This window comes from Oncorhynchus mykiss, chromosome 12 (genome assembly GCF_013265735.2).
Source record: "Oncorhynchus mykiss isolate Arlee chromosome 12, USDA_OmykA_1.1, whole genome shotgun sequence".
Taxonomy (NCBI): Eukaryota; Metazoa; Chordata; class Actinopteri; order Salmoniformes; family Salmonidae; genus Oncorhynchus; species Oncorhynchus mykiss.
This window is the reverse complement of record NC_048576.1, coordinates 81,361,211-81,387,416: the sequence shown is the minus strand read 5'-3', so window position 1 is coordinate 81,387,416 and position 26,206 is coordinate 81,361,211. Positions and strand designations below refer to the sequence as shown.

Genomic DNA, 26,206 nt, shown 5'->3' with positions numbered 1-26,206 from the left:
GATAGATTCAACACCAGCGCTAGCAGCACAGAGCGCTGTGATAGATTCAACACTAGAGCTAGCAGCACAGAGCTCTGTGATAGATTCAACACTAGGGCTAGCGGCACAGAGCGCTGTGATAAATTCAACACTAGAGCTAGCAGCACAGAGCGCTGTGATAGATTCAACACCAGCGCTAGCAGCACAGAGTGCTGTGATAGATTCAACACTAGGGCTAGCAGGACAGAGCGTTGTGATAGATTCGACACTAGCGCTAGCAGCACATAGCGCGGTGATAGATTCGACACTAGGGCTAGCAGCACAGAGCGCTGTGATAGATTCAACACTATTGCTAGCAGCACAGAGCGCTGTGATAGATTCAACACTAGAGCTAGCAGCACAGAGTGCTGTGATAGATTCAACACTAGCAGCACAGAGCGCTGTGATAGATTCAACACTAGAGCTAGCAGCACAGAGTGCTGTGAAAGATTCAACACTAGCAGCACAGAGCGCTGTGATAGATTCAACACTAGAGCTAGCAGCACAGAGTGCTGTGATAGATTCAACACTCGAGCTAGCAGCACAGAGCGCTGTGATAGATTCAACACTAGAGCTAGCAGCACAGAGCGCTGTGATAGATTCAACACTAGAGCTAGCAGCACAGAGTGCTGTGATAGATTCAACACTAGGGCTAGCAGCACAGAGCGCTGTAATAGATTCAACACTAGGGCTAGCAGCACAGAGCGCTGTGATAGATTCAACACTAGGGCTAGCAGCACAGAGTGCTGTGATAGATTCAACACTAGGGCTAGCAGCACAGAGTGCTGTGATAGATTCAACACTAGGGCTAGCAGCACAGAGTGCTGTGATAGATTCAACACTAGGGCTAGCAGCACAGAGTGCTGTGATAGATTCAACACCAGCGCTAGCAGCACAGAGTGCTGTGATAGATTCAACACTAGGGCTAGCAGGACAGAGCGTTGTGATAGATTCGACACTAGCGCTAGCAGCACATAGCGCGGTGATAGATTCGACACTAGAGCTAGCAGCACAGAGCTCTGTGATAGATTCAACACTAGGGCTAGCGGCACAGAGCGCTGTGATAAATTCAACACTAGAGCTAGCAGCACAGAGCGCTGTGATAGATTCAACACTAGGGCTAGCAGCACAGAGTGCTGTGATAGATTCAACACCAGCGCTAGCAGCACAGAGTGCTGTCATAGATTCAACACTAGGGCTAGCAGGACAGAGCGTTGTGATAGATTCGACACTAGCGCTAGCAGCACATAGCGCGGTGATAGATTCGACACTAGGGCTAGCAGCACAGAGCGCTGTGATAGATTCAACACTATTGCTAGCAGCACAGAGCGCTGTGATAGATTCAACACTAGGGCTAGCAGCACAGAGTGCTGTGATAGATTCAACACTAGAGCTAGCAGCACAGAGCGCTGTGATAGATTCAACAATAGAGCTAGCAGCACAGAGTGCTGTGATAGATTCAACACTAGCAGCACAGAGCGCTGTGATAGATTCAACACTAGGGCTAGCAGCACAGAGCGCTGTGATAGATTCAACACTAGCAGTAGCAGCACAGAGCGCTGTGATAGATTTGACACCAGCGCTAGCAACACAGAGCGCTGTGATAGATTCAACACCAGCGCTAGCAGCTCAGAGCGCTGTGATAGATTCAACACTAGGGCTAGCAGCACAGAGTGCTTTGATAGATTCAACACCAGCGCTAGCAGCACAGAGCGCTGTGATAGATTCAACACTAGAGCTAGCAGCACAGAGCTCTGTGATAGATTCAACACTAGGGCTAGCAGCACAGAGCGCTGTGATAAATTCAACACTAGAGCTAGCAGCACAGAGCGCTGTGATAGATTCAACACTAGGGCTAGCAGCACAGAGTGCTGTGATAGATTCAACACCAGCGCTAGCAGCATAGAGTGCTGTGATAGATTCAACACTAGGGCTAGCAGCACAGAGCGCTGTGATAGATTCAACACTATTGCTAGCAGCACAGAGCGCTGTGATAGATTCAACACTAGGGCTAGCAGCACAGAGTGCTGTGATAGATTCAACACTAGAGCTAGCAGCACAGAGCGCTGTGATAGATTCAACACTAGAGCTAGCAGCACAGAGTGCTGTGATAGATTCAACACTAGCAGCACAGAGTGCTGTGATAGATTCAACACTAGAGCTAGCAGCACAGAGCGCTGTGATAGATTCAACACTAGAGCTAGCAGCACAGAGTGCTGTGATAGATTCAACACTAGCGCTAAATAGATTCAACACTAGGGCTAGCAGCACAGAGCGCTGTGATAGATTCAACACTAGGGCTAGCAGGACAGAGCGCTGTGATAGATTTGACACTAAAGCTAGCAGCACAGAGCGCTGTGATAGATTCGACACTAGGGCTAGCAGGACAGAGCGCTGTGATAGATTTGACACTAAAGCTAGCAGCACAGAGCGCTGTGATAGATTCGACACTAGGGCTAGCAACACAGAGCGCTGTGATAGATTCAACACTAGCAGCACAGAGCGCTGTGATAGATTCAACACTAGGGCTAGCAGCACAGAGCGCTGTGATAGATTCAACACTAGGGCTAGCAGCACAGAGCGCTGTGATAGATTCAACACTAGCAGTAGCAGCACAGAGCGCTGTGATAGATTTGACACCAGCGCTAGCAGCACAGAGCGCTGTGATAGATTCAACACCAGCGCTAGCAGCACAGAGCGCTGTGATAGATTCAACACTAGGGCTAGCAGCACAGAGTGCTGTGATAGATTCAACACCAGCGCTAGCAGCACAGAGCGCTGTGATAGATTCAACACTAGAGCTAGCAGCACAGAGCTCTGTGATAGATTCAACACTAGGGCTAGCGGCACAGAGCGCTGTGATAAATTCAACACTAGAGCTAGCAGCACAGAGCGCTGTGATAGATTCAACACTAGGGCTAGCAGCACAGAGTGCTGTGATAGATTCAACACCAGCGCTAGCAGCACAGAGTGCTGTGATAGATTCAACACTAGGGCTAGCAGGACAGAGCGTTGTGATAGATTCGACACTAGCGCTAGCAGCACATAGCGCGGTGATAGATTCGACACTAGGGCTAGCAGCACAGAGCGCTGTGATAGATTCAACACTATTGCTAGCAGCACAGAGCGCTGTGATAGATTCAACACTAGGGCTAGCAGCACAGAGCGCTGTGATAGATTCAACACTAGAGCTAGCAGCACAGAGTGCTGTGATAGATTCAACACTAGCAGCACAGAGCGCTGTGATAGATTCAACACTAGGGCTAGCAGCACAGAGCGCTGTGATAGATTCAACACTAGCAGTAGCAGCACAGAGCGCTGTGATAGATTTGACACCAGCGCTAGCAGCACAGAGCGCTGTGATAGATTCAACACCAGCGCTAGCAGCACAGAGCGCTGTGATAGATTCAACACTAGGGCTAGCAGCACAGAGTGCTGTGATAGATTCAACACCAGCGCTAGCAGCACAGAGCGCTGTGATAGATTCAACACTAGAGCTAGCAGCACAGAGCTCTGTGATAGATTCAACACTAGGGCTAGCGGCACAGAGCGCTGTGATAAATTCAACACTAGAGCTAGCAGCACAGAGCGCTGTGATAGATTCAACACTAGGGCTAGCAGCACAGAGTGCTGTGATAGATTCAACACCAGCGCTAGCAGCACAGAGTGCTGTGATAGATTCAACACTAGGGCTAGCAGGACAGGGCGTTGTGATAGATTCGACACTAGCGCTAGCAGCACATAGCGCGGTGATAGATTCGACACTAGGGCTAGCAGCACAGAGCGCTGTGATAGATTCAACACTATTGCTAGCAGCACAGAGCGCTGTGATAGATTCAACACTAGAGCTAGCAGCACAGAGTGCTGTGATAGATTCAACACTAGCAGCACAGAGCGCTGTGATAGATTCAACACTAGAGCTAGCAGCACCAAGTGCTGTGATAGATTCAACACTAGCAGCACAGAGCGCTGTGATAGATTCAACACTAGAGCTAGCAGCACAGAGTGCTGTGAAAGATTCAACACTAGAGCTAGCAGCACAGAGCGCTGTGATAGATTCAACACTAGAGCTAGCAGCACAGAGCGCTGTGATAGATTCAACACTAGAGCTAGCAGCACAGAGTGCTGTGATAGATTCAACACTAGGGCTAGCAGCACAGAGCGCTGTAATAGATTCAACACTAGGGCTAGCAGCACAGAGCGCTGTGATAGATTCAACACTAGGGCTAGCAGCACAGAGTGCTGTGATAGATTCAACACTAGGGCTAGCAGCACAGAGTGCTGTGATAGATTCAACACTAGGGCTAGCAGCACAGAGTGCTGTGATAGATTCAACACTAGGGCTAGCAGCACAGAGTGCTGTGATAGATTCAACACTAGGGCTAGCAGCACAGAGTGCTGTGATAGATTCAACACTAGGGCTAGCAGCACAGAGCGCTGTGATAGATTCAACACTAGAGCTAGCAGCACAGAGCGCTGTGATAGATTCAACACTAGAGCTAGCAGCACAGAGTGCTGTGATAGATTCAACACTAGCGCTAAATAGATTCAACACTAGGGCTAGCAGCACAGAGCGCTGTGATAGATTCAACACTAGGGCTAGCGGCACAGAGCGCTGTGATAAATTCAACACTAGAGCTAGCAGCACAGAGCTCTGTGATAGATTCAACACTAGGGCTAGCGGCACAGAGCGCTGTGATAAATTCAACACTAGAGCTAGCAGCACAGAGCGCTGTGATAGATTCAACACTAGGGCTAGCAGCACAGAGTGCTGTGATAGATTCAACACCAGCGCTAGCAGCACAGAGTGCTGTGATAGATTCAACACTAGGGCTAGCGGCACAGAGCGCTGTGATAAATTCAACACTAGAGCTAGCAGCACAGAGCGCTGTGATAGATTCAACACTAGGGCTAGCAGCACAGAGTGCTGTGATAGATTCAACACCAGCGCTAGCAGCACAGAGTGCTGTGATAGATTCAACACTAGGGCTAGCAGGACAGAGCGTTGTGATAGATTCGACACTAGCGCTAGCAGCACATAGCGCGGTGATAGATTCGACACTAGGGCTAGCAGCACAGAGCGCTGTGATAGATTCAACACTATTGCTAGCAGCACAGAGCGCTGTGATAGATTCAACACTAGAGCTAGCAGCACAGAGTGCTGTGATAGATTCAACACTAGCAGCACAGAGCGCTGTGATAGATTCAACACTAGAGCTAGCAGCACAGAGTGCTGTGATATATTCAACACTAGCAGCACAGAGCGCTGTGATAGATTCAACACTAGAGCTAGCAGCACAGAGTGCTGTGATAGATTCAACACTAGCAGCACAGAGCGCTGTGATAGATTCAACACTAGAGCTAGCAGCACAGAGTGCTGTGATAGATTCAACACTAGCAGCACAGAGCGCTGTGATAGATTCAACACTAGAGCTAGCAGCACAGAGCGCTGTGATAGATTCAACACTAGGGCTAGCAGAACAGAGTGCTGTGATAGATTCAACACTAGAGCTAGCAGCACAGAGTGCTGTGATAGATTCAACACTAGGGCTAGCAGCACATAGCGCTGTAATAGATTCAACACTAGGGCTAGCAGCACAGAGCGCTGTGATAGATTCAACACTAGAGCTAGCAGCACAGAGTGCTGTGATAGATTCAACACTAGCGCTAAATAGATTCAACACTAGGGCTAGCAGCACAGAGCGCTGTGATAGATTCAACACTAGGGCTAGCGGCACAGAGCGCTGTGATAAATTCAACACTAGAGCTAGCAGCACAGAGCGCTGTGATAGATTCAACACTAGGGCTAGCAGCACAGAGTGCTGTGATAGATTCAACACCAGCGCTAGCAGCACAGAGTGCTGTGATAGATTCAACACTAGGGCTAGCGGCACAGAGCGCTGTGATAAATTCAACACTAGAGCTAGCAGCACAGAGCGCTGTGATAGATTCAACACTAGGGCTAGCAGCACAGAGTGCTGTGATAGATTCAACACCAGCGCTAGCAGCACAGAGTGCTGTGATAGATTCAACACTAGGGCTAGCAGGACAGAGCGTTGTGATAGATTCAACACTAGAGCTAGCAGCACAGAGTGCTGTGATAGATTCAACACTAGCAGTACAGAGCGCTGTGATAGATTCAACACTAGAGCTAGCAGCACAGAGTGCTGTGATAGATTCAACACTAGCAGCACAGAGCGCTGTGATAGATTCAACACTAGAGCTAGCAGCACAGAGCGCTGTGATAGATTCAACACTAGAGCTAGCAGCACAGAGCTCTGTGATAGATTCAACACTAGGGCTAGCGGCACAGAGCGCTGTGATAAATTCAACACTAGAGCTAGCAGCACAGAGCGCTGTGATAGATTCAACACCAGCGCTAGCGGCACAGAGCGCTGTGATAAATTCAACACTTGAGCTAGCAGCACAGAGCGCTGTGATAGATTCAACACTAGAGCTAGCAGCACAGAGTGCTGTGATAGATTCAACACTAGCAGCACAGAGCGCTGTGATAGATTCAACACTAGAGCTAGCAGCACAGAGTGCTGTGATAGATTCAACACTAGCAGCACAGAGCGCTGTGATAGATTCAACACTAGAGCTAGCAGCACAGAGCGCTGTGATAGATTCAACACTAGAGCTAGCAGCACAGAGTGCTGTGATAGATTCAACACTAGCGCTAAATAGATTCAACACTAGGGCTAGCAGCACAGAGCGCTGTAATAGATTCAGCACTAGGGCTAGCAGCACAGAGCGCTGTGATAGATTCAACACTAGGGCTAGCGGCACAGAGCGCTGTGATAAATTCAACACTAGAGCTAGCAGCACAGAGCGCTGTGATAGATTCAACACTAGGGCTAGCAGCACAGAGTGCTGTGATAGATTCAACACCAGCGCTAGCAGCACAGAGTGCTGTGATAGATTCAACACTAGGGCTAGCGGCACAGAGCGCTGTGATAAATTCAACACTAGAGCTAGCAGCACAGAGCGCTGTGATAGATTCAACACTAGGGCTAGCAGCACAGAGTGCTGTGATAGATTCAACACCAGCGCTAGCAGCACAGAGTGCTGTGATAGATTCAACACTAGGGCTAGCAGGACAGAGCGTTGTGATAGATTCAACACTAGAGCTAGCAGCACAGAGTGCTGTGATAGATTCAACACTAGCAGTACAGAGCGCTGTGATAGATTCAACACTAGAGCTAGCAGCACAGAGTGCTGTGATAGATTCAACACTAGCAGCACAGAGCGCTGTGATAGATTCAACACTAGAGCTAGCAGCACAGAGCGCTGTGATAGATTCAACACTAGAGCTAGCAGCACAGAGCTCTGTGATAGATTCAACACTAGGGCTAGCGGCACAGAGCGCTGTGATAAATTCAACACTAGAGCTAGCAGCACAGAGCGCTGTGATAGATTCAACACCAGCGCTAGCGGCACAGAAACGCTGTGATAAATTCAACACTTGAGCTAGCAGCACAGAGCGCTGTGATAGATTCAACACTAGAGCTAGCAGCACAGAGTGCTGTGATAGATTCAACACTAGCAGCACAGAGCGCTGTGATAGATTCAACACTAGAGCTAGCAGCACAGAGTGCTGTGATAGATTCAACACTAGCAGCACAGAGCGCTGTGATAGATTCAACACTAGAGCTAGCAGCACAGAGCGCTGTGATAGATTCAACACTAGAGCTAGCAGCACAGAGTGCTGTGATAGATTCAACACTAGCGCTAAATAGATTCAACACTAGGGCTAGCAGCACAGAGCGCTGTAATAGATTCAGCACTAGGGCTAGCAGCACAGAGCGCTGTGATAGATTCAACACTAGAGCTAGCAGCACAGAGCGCTGTGATAGATTCAACACTAGAGCTAGCAGCACAGAGCGCTGTGATAGATTCAACACTAGAGCTAGCAGCACAGAGCGCTGTGATAGATTCAACACTAGGGCTAGCAGCACAGAGCGCTGTGATAGATTCAACACTAGAGCTAGCAGCACAGAGCGCTGTGATAGATTCAACACTAGGGCTAGCAGCACAGAGCGCTGTGATAGATTCAACACTAGGGCTAGCAGCACAGAGCGCTGTGATAGATTCAACACTAGAGCTAGCAGCACAGAGCGCTGTGATAGATTCAACACTAGAGCTAGCAGCACAGAGCGCTGTGATAGATTCAACACTAGAGCTAGCAGCACAGAGCGCTGTGATAGATTCAACACTAGAGCTAGCAGCACAGAGCGCTGTGATAGATTCAACACTAGAGCTAGCAGCACAGAGCGCTGTGATAGATTCAACACCAGCAGGGTTCATTGAGTGCGTCTGCTCAGAGTGCCGCCACTGCTGAGAAAGGGAGAGCGGGAGAGTGGAGAGAGACAGATTGATAGAGAGAGAGGGCTGCAGAGTGAGAATAAGAGCATGGTACAGAGAGAGAACTGGTGGTGTGAAACACACACACAGACTAATGAATCAGGCCAATTTGCATATTGCTGCATACTAATGATGGAGCTTCTGGCATCTATTCTTAGGTGTTCTGTGTTATCACATGGAGAGATAGAGATGGATGAAGGATTGTGAGGATGAGAGCGGAGTAGGCCGAGTGAGAGGATGAGAGGGAGAGATGGAGGCTCGGTACAGTCGGGAGACACCTTGAGGTAGTATATGATCACATTGTGTCTTGGACTGTGTAGGGGGAGTGAGACAAGGATAGTAGAAAGAGAGAACTCTAGAGAGAGAAAGCAAATAATTGTGGGATATTGGTGCCAAAAGCTGTCTTTTCATCTAGAGTCAATCCCAGAAATCCAAATTCCTATGGGTCTGCTGTGTACCATCTGTACATCACCCCTTACTTTCCCCCTGTCTTCTTTTTCCCCTGTCTTCTTTTTCCCTTTTCCCCCTGTCTTCTTTTTCCCCTGTCTTATTTTTCCCTTTTCCCCCTGTCTTCTTTTTCCATTTTCCCCCTGTCTTCTTTTTCCATTTTCCCCCTGTCTTCTTTTTCCATTTCCCCCTGTCTTCTTTTTCCTTTTTCCCCTGTCTTCTTTTTCCTTTTCCCCCTGTCTTCCTTTTCTCCTTTTCCCCTTGTCTTATTTTTCCTTTTTCCCCTGTCTTCTTTTTCCTTTTCCTTCTGTCTTCTTTTTCCCTTTTCCCCTGTCTTATTTTTCTCCTTTTCGCCCTGTCTTCTTTTTCTCCTTTTCCCCCTGTCTTATTTTTCTCCTTTTCCCCCTGTCTTCTTTTTCTCCTTTTCCCCCTGTCTTCTTTTTCCCTTTTCCCCTGTCTTCTTTTTCCTTTTCCCCCTGTCTTCTTTTTCCTTTTCCCCCTGTCTTCTTTTACATTTTCCTTCTGTCTTCTTTTCCTTTTTCCCCTGTCTTCTTTTTCCTTTTCCTTCTGTCTTCTTTTTCCCTTTTCCCCTGTCTTATTTTTCTCCTTTTCCCCTGTCTTCTTTTTCTCCTTTTTCCCCTGTCTTATTTTTCATTTTTTCCCGTCTTATTTTTCCTTTTTCCCCTGTCTTCTTTTTCTCTTTTCCCCCTGTCTTATTTTTCCTTTTTCCCCTGTCTTATTTTTCATTTTTTCCCCTGTCTTATTTTTCCTTTTTCCCCTGTCTTCTTTTTCCTTTTTCCCCTGTCTTATTTTTCCTTTTTCCCCTGTCTTCTTTTTCTCTTTTCTCCTCTATCAGTAGTTACCACTGATGTGCACACTGACAGCCCAGTCCCTAATCTTCCTACCAGTCCACTGAACACAATAATCAACAGTGTTATGTTATAATGCTCCAGGGCATGTAGAATTACACCATATACTGGAAGAGCTGGACTGAGCACCAATGCCTCCCAGTGGCTTGTGGAAACGCCCATGATTCAGTCTTCACATGCTCCAGGACACGGGCGGTTGCATGCCTTTCCTTACTGTGACACTGATAGTGAATGTGTGTCACGGCTTGGTCACGCACGGGTAAAGTCCATCTGAGCCAAGATGGCCGTCAGGACAGAGGATGGTACAGTGTCATATGTGGCCATATGTCAGCCTAGCCTAGACAACGTGGCTGGCCCCGCCATGGCCATGAAGGTGTTCACTGGAGTGTTATGAGCAACCCAGGTCAGGAACATAGACATTATCTGCTCCCAGATATACGTAGTTGGAAACTCAACGTCATACTATAGACACACTGGTGTCACACATACACACACAGTGGAGGCTGTTGGGAGGAGCTATAGGAGGATGGGCTCATTGTAATGGCTTGATTGGAAGGCTTGGAATGGGGTCAAACGTGGTTTCCATATCTTTGTGTGTGATCCCCTTCTATTCATCCCATTCTAGCCATTACAATGAGCCCGTCCTCCTATAGCTCCTCCCACCAGCCTCCACTGTGTGTGTATGTGTGACACCAGTGTGTCACAGGTCTGTAATTTAAATGTTTATTTTTTCTCGTTGAAATGTTTTTGTGCTTAATTGTGTCTTGTTGAACTGTTTGTAATTGTGCTGTATGTATGTGTGCTAATGTACTGTATATGATTATGGCTACATACAGTGTATTGTGAGTAACGCCGCCCCCTTGTGTCTCTGCAGGAGTTTGCAGTGCTGACCAAAGAGCTGAATGTCTGCCGGGAGCAGCTGCTGGAGAGAGAGGAGGAGATAGCAGAACTCAAGGCAGAGAGGAACAACACACGGGTGTGTGTGTGTGTGTGTGTGTGTGTGTGTGTGTGTGTGTGTGTGTGTGTCCGTGCGTGCGTGTGTGCATGCGTGCGTGTTGAATTGTGGGCTTAAGTGTACGTCTTTGTGTCTATTGATGTGTGCATGTCTATTCATTCACGCATATGTTTACGCTGGAGTAGGTCTGTATACCTATATGTTATTCAGTTCAGTTTGTATTTATTATGGATCTCCATTAGTTGCTGCCAAATTTTAAAAACATTACAATACATTCACAGATTTCACAACACACTGTGTGCCCTCAGCCCCCTACTCCTCCACTACCACATCTACAGTACTAAATCCATGTGTATGTATAGTGCCTATGTGTTCATGTGTGTGTGTGTGTAAGTGTCTGTGCCAATGTTTGTTGCTTCACATTCCCCGCTGTTCCATAAGGTGTTGTTTTAATCTGTTTTTTAAATCTTTTACTGCTTGTGTCAGTTACTTCATGTGGAATAGAGTTCCATGTAGTCATGGCTCTATGTAGTACTGTGTGCCTCCCATAGTCTGTTCTGGACTTGGGGACTGTGAAGAGACCTCTTGTGGCATGTCTTGTTGGGTATGCATGGGTGTCCAAGCTGTGTGCCAGTAATTTAGACAGACAGCTCGGTGTATTCAACATGTCAATACCTCTCATAAATAAAAGTAGTGATGAAGTCAATCTCTCCTCCACTTTCAGTCAGGAGAGATTGACATGCATATTATTCATAGTAGCTTTCTGTGTACATCCAAGGGCCAGCCGTGCTGCCCTGTTCTGAGCCAATTGCAATTTTCCTAACTCCTTTTTTTGTGGCAGCTGACCACACGACTGAACAGTAGTCAAGGTGCGGCAAAACTAGGGCCTGGAGGACCTGCCTTGTTGATAGTGTTGTTAAGAAGGTAGAAGCTAGGACCTGTAGGACCTGCCTTGTTGATAGTGTTGTTAAGAAGGTAGAAACTAGGGCCTGTAGGACCTGCCTTGTTGATAGTGTTGTTAAGAAGGTAGAAACTAGGGCCTGTAGGTCCTGCCTTGTTGATAGTGTTGTTAAGAAGGTAGAAACTAGGGCCTGTAGGTCCTGCCTTGTTGATAGTGTTGTTAAGAAGGTAGAAACTAGGGCCTGTAGGTCCTGCCTTGTTGATAGTGTTGTTAAGAAGGTAGAAACTAGGGCCTGTAGGACCTGCCTTGTTGATAGTGTTGTTAAGAAGGTAGAAACTAGGGCCTGTAGGTCCTGCCTTGTTGATAGTGTTGTTAAGAAGGTAGAAACTAGGGCCTGTAGGACCTGCCTTGTTGATAGTGTTGTTAAGAAGGTAGAAGCTAGGGCCTGTAGGACCTGCCTTGTTGATAGTGTTGTTAAGAAGGTAGAAACTAGGGCCTGTAGGTCCTGCCTTGTTGATAGTGTTGTTAAGAAGGTAGAAGCTAGGGCCTGTAGGACCTGCCTTGTTGATAGTGTTGGTAAGAAGGTAGAAACTAGGGCCTGTAGGACCTGCCTTGTTGATAGTGTTGTTAAGAAGGTAGAAACTAGGGCCTGTAGGTCCTGCCTTGTTGATAGTGTTGTTAAGAAGGTAGAAACTAGGGCCTGTAGGTCCTGCCTTGTTGATAGTGTTGTTAAGAAGGTAGAAACTAGGGCCTGTAGGTCCTGCCTTGTTGATAGTGTTGTTAAGAAGGTAGAAACTAGGGCCTGTAGGACCTGCCTTGTTGATAGTGTTGTTAAGAAGGTAGAAGCTAGGGCCTGTAGGACCTGCCTTGTTGATAGTGTTGTTAAGAAGGTAGAAACTAGGGCCTGTAGGACCTGCCTTGTTGATAGTGTTGTTAAGAAGGTAGAAACTAGGGCCTGTAGGACCTGCATTGTTGATAGTGTTGTTAAGAAGGTAGAAACTAGGGCCTGTAGGTCCTGCCTTGTTGATAGTGTTGTTAAGAAGGTAGAAGCTAGGGCCTGTAGGACCTGCCTTGTTGATAGTGTTGTTAAGAAGGTAGAAGCTAGGGCCTGTAGGACCTGCCTTGTTGATAGTGTTGTTAAGAAGGTAGAAACTAGGGCCTGTAGGACCTGCCTTGTTGATAGTGTTGTTAAGAAGGTAGAAGCTAGGGCATGTAGGACCTGCCTTGTTGATAGTGTTGTTAAGAAGGTAGAAACTAGGGCCTGTAGGTCCTGCCTTGTTGATAGTGTTGTTAAGAAGGTAGAGGCTAGGGCCTGTAGGACCTGCCTTGTTGATAGTGTTGTTAAGAAGGTAGAAACTAGGGCCTGTAGGACCTGCCTTGTTGATAGTGTTGTTAAGAAGGTAGAAACTAGGGCCTGTAGGACCTGCCTTGTTGATAGTGTTGTTAAGAAGGTAGAAACTAGGGCCTGTAGGACCTGCATTGTTGATAGTGTTGTTAAGAAGGTAGAAGCTAGGGCCTGTAGGACCTGCCTTGTTGATAGTGTTGTTAAGAAGGTAGAAACTAGGGCCTGTAGAACCTGCCTTGTTGATAGTGTTGTTAAGAAGGTAGAAACTAGGGCCTGTAGGACCTGCCTTGTTGATAGTGTTGTTAAGAAGGTAGAAACTAGGGCCTGTAGGTCCTGCCTTGTTGATAGTGTTGTTAAGAAGGTAGAAGCTAGGGCCTGTAGGACCTGCCTTGTTGATAGTGTTGTTAAGAAGGTAGAAGCTAGGGCCTGTAGGACCTGCCTTGTTGATAGTGTTGTTAAGAAGGTAGAAACTAGGGCCTGTAGGACCTGCCTTGTTGATTGTGTTGTTAAGAAGGTAGAAACTAGGGCCTGTAGGTCCTGCCTTGTTGATAGTGTTGTTAAGAAGGTAGAAACTAGGGCCTGTAGGTCCTGCCTTGTTGATAGTGTTGTTAAGAAGGTAGAAAATAGGGCCTGTAGGACCTGCCTTGTTGATAGTGTTGTTAAGAAGGTAGAAACTAGGGCCTGTAGGACCTGCCTTGTTGATAGTGTTGTTAAGAAGGTAGAAACTAGGGCCTGTAGGACCTGCCTTGTTGATAGTGTTGTTAAGAAGGTAGAAGCTAGGGCCTGTAGGACCTGCCTTGTTGGTAGTGTTGTTAAGAAGGTAGAAACTAGGGCCTGTAGAACCTGCCTTGTTGATAGTGTTATTAAGAAAGTAGAAACTAGGGCCTGTAGGACCTGCCTTGTTGATAGTGTTGTTAAGAAGGTAGAAACTAGGGCCTGTAGGACCTGCCTTGTTGATAGTGTTATTAAGAAAGTAGAAACTAGGGCCTGTAGGACCTGCCTTGTTGATAGTGTTGTTAAGAAGGTAGAAACTAGGGCCTGTAGAACCTGCCTTGTTGATAGTGTTGTTAAGGCAGAGCATCGCTTTATTATAGACCGACTTCTCCCCGTCTTAGCTACTACTGCATCAATTTGTTTTGACCATGACCGTTTACAATCTAGTGTTACTCCAAGCAGTTTAGTCATCTCAACTTGCTCAATTTCCATATTATTTATTACAAGAGTTAGTTGAGGTTTAGGGTTTAAGTGAGTGTTTTGTTCCAAATACAATGCTTTTAGTTTTAGAAATATTTAGGGCTAACTTATTCCTTGCCACCCACTCTGAAACTAACTGAAGCTCTTTGTTGAGTGTTGCAGTCATTTCAGTAGCTGTAGTAGCTGACGTGTTGAGTGTTGAGTCATCCGCATACATAGACACTCTGGCTTTACTCAAAGTCAGTGGCATGTCGTTAGTAAAAATTGAAAACCCTGGGGAATTCCTGATTCTAACTGGATTATATTTGAGAGGCTTCCATTAAAGAACACCATTTGTGTTCTGTTAGACCAGGAACTCTTTATCCACATTATAGCAGTGGGTGTAAAGCCATAACACATACGTTTTTTCCAGCAGCAGACTATGATCGATAATGTCAAAAGCTGCACTGAAGTCTAATAAGACAGCTCCCACAATATTTTTATCATCAATTTCTCTCAGCCAGTCATCAGTCATTTGTGTAAGTGCTGTGCTTGTTGAGTGTCCTTCCCTATAAGCATGCTGAAATTCTGTTTTCATGTAGATCAGATCCTTATTCCAAGTGGCCCCTGCTCTCTGTGTGTCTAGCTGCTGCTGGAGCATCTGGAGTGCCTGGTGTCTCGTCATGAGCGCAGTCTGAGGATGACAGTGGTGAAGAGGCAGGCCCAGTCTCCTGCCGGGGTCTCCAGCGAGGTGGAGGTCCTCAAGGCCCTCAAGTCCCTGTTCGAACACCACAAAGCCCTGGACGAGAAGGTGTGTGTGCGTGTGTGTGTGTGTGTGTGTGTGTGTGTGTGTGTGTGTGTGTGTGTGTGTGTGTGTGTGTGTGTGTGTGTGTGTGTGTGTGTGTGTGTGTGTGTGGTAAAGGGCTGGACAAGAAGGTCAGTCTGGGTGCTAAATGGAGGAGTGAGTGGGCTGGCTCCACTCCCACTCTCTTTCTCCCTTTCCACTATCTCGTCTTTCTCTCCCCCTCTGCCTGTCTGGGACCTCCTTAGGTGCGAGAGAGGTTACGTGTGGCTCTGGAGCGAGTGACTGTTTTAGAGGAAGAGCTGGAGTCCTCCTCAAATGAGGTGAGTTATCCTCGTTCTCCTTTTCCTCTGTCCGCAGATAAAGCATATTTTCTAAACATTCCTGTTCTCCATCTCTACCTAGTGCCATTCTCTACGAGACCAAATCAAAAGACGCCAACAAGGCTTAGAAAATGGGAAAGAGGTGAGGGGATTTATGCTGTATTGGCTGAAGTAAATGTTGAAGTATTAGTGTCTCATGTGCTGCATAGTTTGCTTGGAGTTTAAGGAGTCGCATCACATTTCCATCTTTACATGATCTTGTCTTTCCCTTGTCGTTTTCCTCTCCTTCTTCCTCTCACAGCGGCTGCCCAATGGACCCTCCTCCATCCTGGAGGATGGAGAGATTGACAGAGAGAGACAGAGAGAAACAGAGATAGAGCGGCAGAGAGCAGAGCTGGCCCAGCTGAAAGAAAGACTGGCCCTCATGTGCAGACAGGTGAGGGACAAATAGAGATAACTAACAGTTTGAGTCATACATACACCAGACATACATGTGTTATAAGGAATATGACTTTCATAGATGTGATACTGACCCAGAGGGTTGCTTCTTGTGTGTAACTATTATGTCACCCTCCAGGTTGGGGAGATCGAGGAACAGCTGACTGCAGCTAGGAGGGAGGTGACCAAGTCAGAGGAAGCCAATCAGAAACTGCAGAGGGATGTGAAGGAGGTGAGCTCTACTTCCCAATTGGTTGAAAATACACGTGTGTGTCAGCATCTCATTGCGCTAGAGAGAAATGTGTGTCTGTTTTCCCTACTCTATTAGAGAAATGTAACAGTTTCCTGTGGCAACAGAGCCATTTTCCTACTTGGCAGCAATAACTGCTACTGTACTGTACTGTATGTGTGAGACTTGCCCTGTAGCCATGGCGACAGTATCACTAGTAAACAGGCAAGCGCGTGGATAGAAGCTGGCGTTGTCACTCACACAGCTGATTGGTGGCTTGGGACTGGGAGGAATTTTGGGGCAAGTGGTCCCAGAGCCACCCAGTCGCCACACCCCCTACCTCCTCCTCCCTCCTCCTCTCCCTCCCATTCCTCCTCCTCCTTCTTCCCTCCTCCTTCTTCCCTCCTCCTCCTTCTTCCCTCCTCCTCTCCCCCCTCCTCTCCCCCCCTCCTCCTCTCCCTCCCCCTCCCCCTCCTCTCCCCCTCCCCCTCTCCTCTCCCCCTCCTCCTCTCCCCCCTCCTCTCCCCCTCCTCCCCCCCTCCTCTCCCTCTCCCCCCCTCCTCTCCCTCTTCTCCCTCTTCCTGCTCCTCCTCCTACCCCTCCTCTCCCTCCCCCCATCCTCTCACCCTCCTCCTCTCCCCCCCTCCTCTCCCTCTTCCTCCTCCTCCTCTTCCTCCTCTCCCCCCCTCCTCTCCCCCCCTCTTCTCCCTCCCCTCCCCCCCTCTTCCTCTCCCCCTCCTCCCCCCGTCCTCCTCTCCCCCCCTCCTCTCCCTCCTCTCCCTCTTCCTCCTCCTCCTACCCCTCCTCTCCCCCCTCCTCTCCCGCTCCCCCCCCCCTCCTCCTCTCCCTCCTCTCCCTCCCCCCCTCCTCTCCCTCCCCCCTCCTCCCCCCCCCCCCCTCTCCCTCCTCCTCCTCCTCCAGGACTTGTGCAATAACATCTGTCACTTGGCAGCGACGTGTTTCCTCTGTCAACAACTTCCTTCAACTAACCATTATCATACTTCAGCTACAGTTCTAGTGGTTTAGCCAGCAGCGCCAAGTCTCTTTGATCATGTCCGACTTTTGTTTTGTTTTTCTCTCTTTTCCTCTGTCCCTCCCCCTTTCTCCTCTCTATCAGGCTCTTTGCCAGAGAGAGGACATGGAGGAGAGAATAACTACTTTAGAACGCAGGTAAATACAACTGTCTATCCACCCCCCCCCCCCCCTGAATACACCAGGGAATGTCTTTTGCCATAGGCAATTGTGTCTGTTGTGTTCAGTTGTACGACATTGCCTTCAAGATGTGTCTGCTGTATGTCATTGTGCTGTGTGCCTGCAGGTACCTAAGTGCCCAGAGGGAGGCGACGTCTCTCCACGACATTAAAGACAGGCTGGAGAATGACCTGGCCAGTAAAGACTCCCTCTACAGGCAGGTGGGTGAAGCGACCTGCTTTCTTCTGGTTGTTTCTGCTAGTGGAGAGGATTGGTAGTTTAGCAATGATAAAAGCTCTGCATTTTGCGTTCAGGGTTAAGAATTATTTTTGTTACTGACTGTGAGGGTCAATTCCTTCTCCTCCTTCTCTTCCTCCTCATCTTACCTCTCCCTCTTCCTCCTCCTCGTCCTCCTCCACTCCTGCAGAGTGAGGAGAAGAACAGGCAGCTCCAGGAGCGTCTAGACGATGCCAAGCAGAAGCTGCAGCAGACCCTGCAGAGGGCCGAGACGCTGCCTGAGATAGAGGCCCAGCTCGCCCAGAGAGTGACTGCACTGAACAAGGTACACCACCTCCACTACCTGTGTGTGTGTGCGCGCGTGCGTGTGTGAGTACATCCAAGCGTGCATTCGTGTGTAAAATTGACAGAACACTCAAATCAAATAAATATCAAATCAAAATCTGAAATAAATCAATAGTTGCTACGAGCCCTGCATGATAATGGATGCTGCTTCATCACACTGTTCATCACACTGTTCACATTGTAGTTCAGCCTCAGGTGCAGAACATGTCAAGAGCTGTATGATAATTAATTGCTTGTATCATAAAACTGTAATTTATAACAAACATGATTGTCAAGGAGATGTAAATGTCTCAATCATCAGCATAACCCTAAAGAACCAATTATGTAGTACTTGTTGAGGCAAGATGCCTGAAATGTCACTCCAAATCATATTCATGTACACTGACATTAGTGGAGGCTCCTCAGAGGAGGAAGGGGAGCACCATCCTCCTCAGTGAATTTCATAAAAAATAAAAAATTGTAAAACATTTAAGTTATCCTTTTCAGATAAAACTATACTAAATATAATCACGTCACCAAATAATTGATTAAAGCCCACTATTTTGCAATAACATCACTCAAAAATGTTTCTTAAACGGAAGCAAATGGAACAAAACGGGGATGAACAATCCTGAATTTGTTCAATAGAAACTATTGTTTGCAACTGTTGGACTAATGATTACACCCTATATCAGCTAGATGCAGGCCAGAGTGTGGAAGGCGGTATTGAATGTGTCACTGTCTGTCCATGTGTCACTGTCTGCCACCTCAACATTTTCTCTCGACCTGTGTGCACCTACGTTGTAAACTTTCATTCATAGGCTAAGTTGTAGAAACCTCATGAGGTTATAGGTCAAATTTGAGTATCCTGTAGTAGCCTAAACCTATCGTTGTTACTGGGTGAATGGAATATGAATGACAGTCATCCAATATGCTGTAATAGAAATAAGGCCATGCTCATGAAAAACAAAATCTTAAACAGCACTGACCGCCACTGTCTGACATCTGCAAACAGATCAGAAGTGAATGTGTATGCTAGAAAACATCCTACTGTGTTTGACTATGATCTGCACAGACAGGAGATCACTTAAATCAAACGTTTTACCCAACCCAAGGTTGCGCAGTCATAATTATGTTCTATCAACATTCTGACATGCTGCCTGTTTTGACTCCCCACCCTCCTCCTCTTGCATCACAGGCTGAGGAGCGTCATGGTAACTTTGAGGAGCGACTGCGACAGATGGAGGCGCAACTAGAGGAGAAGAATCAGGAGTTACAGAGGGTGAGTCATGCTCGCTCTCCCTTTTCCTTTTCTCCCTTACACCCCCTCTTTCATACTATTCCTTTATCACTCTTTACTCTACAATGGCATACTAATTTTCTAAACCCTCTATCTGTCAGTCTGTATTCAGATCCCAATCTCCTTCTCTCTCACTCAGTCAAGCAGAAAGGTCGTTGTTAACTATCCGCCCACCCTCTGTCCTTACAATGTTCTATTTTTCTCTCTCCCTGCCTCAGGGCAAGGGAGGCACACAGAGTTTCCCAACTGGAGAGGCCTTGTCCAAGATGGCAACAGGATCAACAGTAGAAACAATAACAGACATGAAAATACCTCACTATTTAGCTCCCTAATCTCTCTCTTTTCTCTTTTCTCTTTCTCTTTCTCTTTCTCTTTCTCTTTCTCTTTCTCTCTCTCTCTCTCGCTCACCCTCTCTCTCTCTCTCTCTCTCCTTCTCTCCTTTCCCTAGGCGAGGCAGAGGGAGAGAATGAATGATGAACACAACAAGCGCCTGTCTGACACGGTGGACAAGCTGCTGTCTGAGTCTAACGAAAGGCTTCAGCTCCATCTCAAGGAGAGGATGGCTGCTCTGGAGGACAAGGTACTACTTACCGGCCCACTCACACCCTCTCACACCTCTTCACACATAGCATAGTTCCCACTCAAAACAATCAAAACACTTCAACTAAAACCCATACCCCTTCATTTCACACACACCTGAGTTCCCACTCAAAACAGTCAACACAATCGTCTTCATCCAGTTTCTATTCAAGATTGTTGTCACTTCAATATTAAACCCACTCTGGCTTTAAACAGCTACTCTGGAATACAGTTCGGACCTCATGGCATTGATAATGTGTAATTACAGATGTTGTTGTTATGCAGTAGACCTAATAAAGTTTTTTTTAATGGTGAACCTTTCAGAATGCTCTCTCTGAGGAACTTTCTAACATGAAGAAGATCCAGGACGACCTTCTAGCAAACAAGGTATATCAAGAGATAATTCCATTTTCACATACTATAATTAAATATTTCAATTGTATTAACTTATTCTCTCTTTCTTTCCCTGTTTCAGGACCAGCTGATAGCCGAGCTGGAGAGGATTCAGCTGGAGTTGGACCAGCTCAGACTGAGACCCGGCGGGTCCTGCTATTCCAGGTCTCTCTCCCTTCCTCAACACACCTCCTACACACCTCATACAGCTGCTGCCTATGAATGTGGCTGGCAGTATTGTAACCAAGTAGTATAAGTGGTTTGCAGTGTTATGTGCTTCCTATAACCTCTCTCTCCTACTCTCAGTATAGGTTCAGGTGTGGCCTGTACATATGGAGCAGAGAGGCTGGATGAATGTACATTCCAGTTATCTCTCCCACTCACTGTCTATATCAGTCTATCTTTCTCTTCTCCCTCTCTCTCTGTTTCTCTGTTTCTCTCTGTTTCTCTGTTTCTCTCTCTCTCTCTCTCTCTCTCTCTCTCTCTCTCTCTCTCTCTCTCTCTCTCTCTCTCTCTCTCTCGCTCCCTCTCTCCCTCTCTCCCTCCCTACCGCTCTCAGGTCTCTCCCAGGCAGTGCTTTGGAGCTGAGGTACTCCCACGGGGGCGGCTCCCTCCCCACGGGCTCCACCGCTCACCTGGATCACTACGGTAACTCCAACACAGTGGCCGTGGTCAGGCGGACGCATCGCGGGCGCTGGAGCACAGCCCGGGAGGACACCAGCAAGGTCAGAGGTCACATGATCACATGATCACCTTTGACGTGTCTAATATTGATAATGATATAGTCACATTGATATAGTTGATATGGTCATAAGCATCACAACACAACAAACTGAGCCTTCTCTGTGTGTATGTGTGTGTGCATGCTTGCATGTGTGTTTGTGCGTATGTGTATGTGTGCAGTACGGGGACTGGGACAGTGGGTCAGCGCTGCTGAGGACAGGGTTTGAGGGGGGTGTGGACCACGGTTGCTCTGACGATGAGGACGACAGAGAGACACTGTTTGGCTCGGAGCTGCTGTCTCCCAGCGGACAGACTGATGTCCAGACACTGGCCATCATGCTGCAGGAACAACTAGAGGCAATCAACAAGGAGATCAAGTAAGGGAGGTGGAGGAAGGGATGCAGGTAGCGAGAAGCTGTATTTGTGTACAAGCAGTTTAGGTCAAATGCAGGTGGAGAAGATTCATCCGAGGTTTCTTTTCATTTTCTCATTCAAGACCAACATTCATTGGTCTTCCGTCTGACATGCTCCTAAATCTCCTGTCTTTCCCTCTTCTCCCCTTTTCACTCTGTTTACCCTCTCTCTCTCTGACCCGTTTGTCTGTCTATCTTTCTCACTCTCCCTCTCTGCCCCCCCCCCTGTCAGGCTGATCCAGGAAGAGAAGGAGAGTACAGAGTTGCGGGCGGAGGAGATCGAGAGCAGGGTTAGCAGTGTGGCTCTGGATGGTTCCCCCATCCCACCCTCCTCCCTGGGGAGGGACAGTATGGGACGCGGCTTCATCCCTCAATCCCTCACCTCCTCCACCCTGGCCTCCCCTTCTCCCCCCAGTTCTGGGGTCTCCACCCCTCGCCTGTCCCACTCCCCTCACCGCGAGACAGATAGACAGGTACAGCTGCTCTGTCTGTGTATCTGTGTGGGTGTGTTGGGAATGTGTGAGTCTTTGTGTGTGCGTCAGTGGAGGCTGCTGAGGGGAGGACGGCTCATAATAATGTCTGGAACAGAGTGAATGAAATGGCATTAAACAAGCACATTTTTGATAACATATTTACAGGATTTCACTTTTTAATGTGTTTAGTATTGCTTACTAGGTGTTGTCTAATACATGCTGTAACTACTTCCTCTTCAATTCAGGGTTTATTGGAAAAAGCTGTTCAAAACAGGACATTGTATTATCATTTCTTTGTACCCCCTGACGAAGGCCATGCAGCCGAAACGCGCCAGAGATTTAAAACTTTGTTTCCATTGAACATGCCATACAAATAAAGGCATTTTAATGAATTATATGAAGAGTGTCTTGGTCCTCTTTTTGATGACCCATTTACCCCTTTTACCAAAGAGCACCTTCTGTCTACCAAAATCTACTATTGTGTACCTGTACCCTTCCTCCTTTTTCCACATGGAAACCATGCTTGAAAGTATTTGATATCATTCCACTCATTCCGCTCCAGCCATTACCACAAGCTCATCCTCCCCAATTAAGGGGTCACCAACCTCCTGTGGTGTGTGTACATACGTGCGTACAGTATACATACTGTATAAGGCCTCTAAATGTGTTCCAACTTTACCCTCCAGAACAACAAAGAGGATGATCGGTCACTTGCCCTTCTTGACTCCACCCCTCCACCCACCCCCCGAGCGCTGCGACTAGACAGGATGACCCTCACCCACCCAGGGGCCATGATGGACGACCCCAGGGAATTCCGCAGGTGTGACAGCCAATCATCATCGAGGAAACCCTGTAGCGCTCATATGGTTCGGTCCTTCCCTGTTTCTCTTATTCCATCTGTCTCTTCTGTCTCTCAGTCTGTCAGCAGACGGCAGCAGTTCCAACAGCAGTCAGGACTCTCTCCACAAAGCCAGTAAAAAGAAAAGCATCAAGTCTTCCATCGGCCGCCTTTTTGGGAAGAAGGAAAAGGGAAGGATGGGCCCGGCTGGGCGAGAGTCTGCCTCTCTGGGTGAGAGAGAATTGAAATTGAAAGCGACATAGTCCATGACTTTAAATGTGTTTTAACTGCAACAGGTCAAAGTCCACCTGGTGTTGACACCCATATTTGTAGTCTTTGTAACCCATGACCCCCTGTGTCTCTCAGCCTCTACGCCTTCTGAGGACCTGGGTACTGGGGATTCTATGGGACTGACCAAGGGAAGCATGACAGGAACTGTTGACAACCGCCGCAGCAAAAGGAAGTGGGTCTCAGGGAATATCACCCTCCGATTCATTTCTCTCCTGAAGTCATTTCTCTTTCCACTCTCTGTTCCACTGCTTTTCTTCCACTCTTTCAGAAAGCACTTTTCGTTTTATGCTAATTCAACCTCTGTTTCTCCCGGTCTCTCTCTCCCAGACATGAGCTGCTGGAGGAGGCGTGTCGTCAGGGTCTGCCCTTTGCATCCTGGGATGGACCCACTGTGGTCTCCTGGCTAGAGGTAATCATAGATGTTTGATAGATAGATGGGAAACCTTTATAGCCATATAAACCCTCACGATCACTACATTCTAGCCAATCTGTTTCTTGCTCACCTCTTTCCCTCTCTACTCCAGCTGTGGGTAGGAATGCCAGCATGGTACGTGGCAGCCTGTCGTGCCAACGTGAAGAGTGGCGCCATCATGGCCAACCTGTCTGACACAGAGATCCAGAGGGAGATTGGCATCAGTAACCCCCTGCACCGCCTCAAACTGAGACTGGCCATCCAGGAGATGGTGTCCCTCACCAGCCCATCTGCCCCGGCCAGCAATCGCTCTGTTAGTAGTCTCACTAGTACACACTCACAGAACACAAACCATGTAGACACAATTATAGGGGTACACATGATACTATATTGATATACACACATATACGTACAGGTAACTGCCAAAATGAAGGAAACATCAATATAAAGTGTCTTAATAGGGTGTTGGGCCTCCACAAGCCAGAACAGCTTCAATGCACCTTGACACAGTCTACAAGTGTCTTAATAGGGCGTTGGGTCACCACGAGCCAGAACAGCTTCAATGGCCTTGACACAGTCTACAAGTGTTTTAATAGGGCGTTGGGCCACCACGAGCCAGAACAGCTTCAATGCACCTTGACACAGTCTACAAGTGTCTTAATAGGGTGTTGGGCCACCACGAGCCAGAACAGCTTCAATGGCCTTGACACAGTCTACAAGTGTCTTAATAGGGTGTTGGGCCACCACGAGCCAGAACAGCTTCAATGCACCTTGACACAGTCTACAAGTGTCTTAATAGGGTGTTGGGCCACCACGAGCCAGAACAGCTTCAATGCACCTTGACACAGTCTACAAGTGTCTTAATAGGGTGTTGGGCCACCACGAGCCAGAACAGCTTCAATGGCCTTGACACAGTCTACAAGTGTTTTAATAGGGTGTTGGGCCACCACGAGCCAGAACAGCTTCAATGCACCTTGACACAGTCTACAAGTGTTTTAATAGGGTGTTGGGCCACCACGAGCCAGAACAGCTTCAATGGCCTTGACACAGTCTACAAGTGTCTTAATAGGGCGTTGGGCCACCACGAGCCAGAACAGCTTCAATGCACCTTGACACAGTCTACAAGTGTCTTAATAGGGTGTTGGGTCACCACGAGCCAGAGCAGCTCCAATGCACCTTGACACAGTCTACAAGTGTCTTAATAGGGTGTTGGGTCACCACGAGCCAGAGCAGCTCCAATGCACCTTGACACAGTCTACAAGTGTCTTAATAGGGCGTTGGGCCACCACGAGCCAGAACAGCTTCAATGCACCTTGACACAGTCTACAAGTGTTTTAATAGAGTGTTGGGCCACCACGAGCCAGAACAGCTTCAATGCACCTTGACACAGTCTACAAGTGTCTTAATAGGGTGTTGGGTCACCACGAGCCAGAGCAGCTTCAATGGCCTTGACACAGTCTACAAGTGTCTTAATAGGGCGTTGGGTCACCACGAGCCAGAACAGCTTCAATGCACCTTGACACAGTCTACAAGTGTCTTAATAGGGTGTTGGGTCACCACGAGCCAGAACAGCTTCAATGCACCTTGACACAGTCTACAAGTGTCTTAATAGGGTGTTGGGTCACCACGAGCCAGAACAGCTTCAATGCACCTTGACACAGTCTACAAGTGTCTTAATAGGGTGTTGGGTCACCACGAGCCAGAACAGCTTCAATGCACCTTGACACAGTCTACAAGTGTCTTAATAGGGTGTTGGGTCACCACGAGCCAGAACAGCTTCAATGCACCTTGACACAGTCTACAAGTGTCTTAATAGGGTGTTGGGTCACCACGAGCCAGAACAGCTTCAATGCACCTTGACACAGTCTACAAGTGTCTTAATAGGGCGTTGGGTCACCACGAGCCGGAACAGCTTCAATGGCCTTGACACAGTCTACAAGTGTCTGGAACTCTATTGGAGAGATGTGACACCATTCTTCTATGAGAAATTCCATTATTTTGTGTTTTTTTGGTGATGGTGGAAAACGCTGTTTCAGGCACCACTCCAGAATCTTCCATATGTGTTCAATTGGGTTGAGATCTGGTGACTGAGACGGCCATGGCATATGGTTTACATCTTTTTCATGCTCATCAAACTATTCAGTGACCACTCGTGCCCGGTGGATGGGTGCATTGTCATCCTATAGCAATGGTAGCCAAAATAATGGCCTGCCCAACATTTTTATACATGACCCTAAGCATGATGGTATGGTGATTGCTTAATTAACTCAGGAACCACACCTGTGTGGTAGCACCTGCTTTCAATATACTTTGTGTCCCTCATTTACTGAAGTAGTTCCATTATTTTGGCAGCTACCTGTAATGCACATTTACATTATGTGTAGAGATTAACATAAAAATGTTACATGCATTCACAGCAGACTCATCAACACACAAACATTTGAGTTTTTCTGACGATCATGTTTTCTTTCTCTCCTGTCTTGTGACCACAGTCGACCAGTAACGTGTGGATGACCCATGCTGAGATGGAGTCGTTAAACGCAGCCACCAAACCGGTAAGTATGTCCTGTTATGTTAATGTCTCAACATTTTCGAGACATTTAACACTGACGTTCATCTAACATTGACGTATAACAAAGGAGGTTGGTGGCACCTTAATTGAGGAGGACGGGCTCATAGTAATGGCTGGAAAGGAATGAGTGGAATGGTATCGAACACATCATGTTTCCATGTGTTTGATACCATTCCATTCACTCTATTCCAGACATTATTATGAGACATCCTCCCCTCAGCAGCCTCCTGTGATCTACAGTGCAATCGTAAAGTATTCAGACCCCTTCACTTTTTCCACATTTTGTTAAATTACAACCTTATTCTAAAATGGATTAAATTATTATTTTTCCTCATCAATCTACACACAATACCCCATAATGGCAATCGAAAACAAGCTATTAGAAATGTTTGTAAATGTATTAAAAATAAAAAACTGAAATACCTTATTTACATAAATAAGTATTCAGACCCTTTGCTATGACACTTGAAATTGAGCTCAGGTCCATCCTGTTTCCATTGATCATCCTTGAGATGTTTCTACAACTTGATTGGAGTCCACCTGTGGTAAATTTAAATTGATTGGACATGATTTGGAAGGGCACACCTGTCTATATA

At 47.3% G+C, this 26,206-nt stretch overlaps 1 protein-coding gene across 3 annotated transcripts in view; it reads left to right on the top strand.

The window, feature by feature from the left end:
• The window catches only part of LOC110538992 (liprin-alpha-3), a 58,499-nt gene that overhangs the window by 25,197 nt on the left and 7,096 nt on the right, over positions 1 to 26,206 (top strand). For all 3 annotated transcript variants that reach the window (XM_036938683.1, XM_036938680.1, XM_036938682.1), the window contains exons 3-24: positions 10,573 to 10,674; positions 14,719 to 14,883; positions 15,123 to 15,197; positions 15,280 to 15,339; positions 15,499 to 15,633; positions 15,775 to 15,867; positions 16,982 to 17,034; positions 17,183 to 17,276; positions 17,483 to 17,617; positions 18,815 to 18,898; positions 19,365 to 19,496; positions 19,820 to 19,882; positions 19,971 to 20,053; positions 20,448 to 20,613; positions 20,792 to 20,988; positions 21,257 to 21,497; positions 22,184 to 22,317; positions 22,415 to 22,566; positions 22,702 to 22,798; positions 22,954 to 23,035; positions 23,151 to 23,351; positions 25,531 to 25,593. In XM_036938683.1, coding sequence (XP_036794578.1) covers positions 10,573 to 10,674; positions 14,719 to 14,883; positions 15,123 to 15,197; positions 15,280 to 15,339; positions 15,499 to 15,633; positions 15,775 to 15,867; positions 16,982 to 17,034; positions 17,183 to 17,276; positions 17,483 to 17,617; positions 18,815 to 18,898; positions 19,365 to 19,496; positions 19,820 to 19,882; positions 19,971 to 20,053; positions 20,448 to 20,613; positions 20,792 to 20,988; positions 21,257 to 21,497; positions 22,184 to 22,317; positions 22,415 to 22,566; positions 22,702 to 22,798; positions 22,954 to 23,035; positions 23,151 to 23,351; positions 25,531 to 25,593 — 2,607 coding nt within the window. The remainder of the gene's footprint in view (positions 1 to 10,572; positions 10,675 to 14,718; positions 14,884 to 15,122; positions 15,198 to 15,279; positions 15,340 to 15,498; positions 15,634 to 15,774; positions 15,868 to 16,981; positions 17,035 to 17,182; positions 17,277 to 17,482; positions 17,618 to 18,814; positions 18,899 to 19,364; positions 19,497 to 19,819; positions 19,883 to 19,970; positions 20,054 to 20,447; positions 20,614 to 20,791; positions 20,989 to 21,256; positions 21,498 to 22,183; positions 22,318 to 22,414; positions 22,567 to 22,701; positions 22,799 to 22,953; positions 23,036 to 23,150; positions 23,352 to 25,530; positions 25,594 to 26,206) is intronic.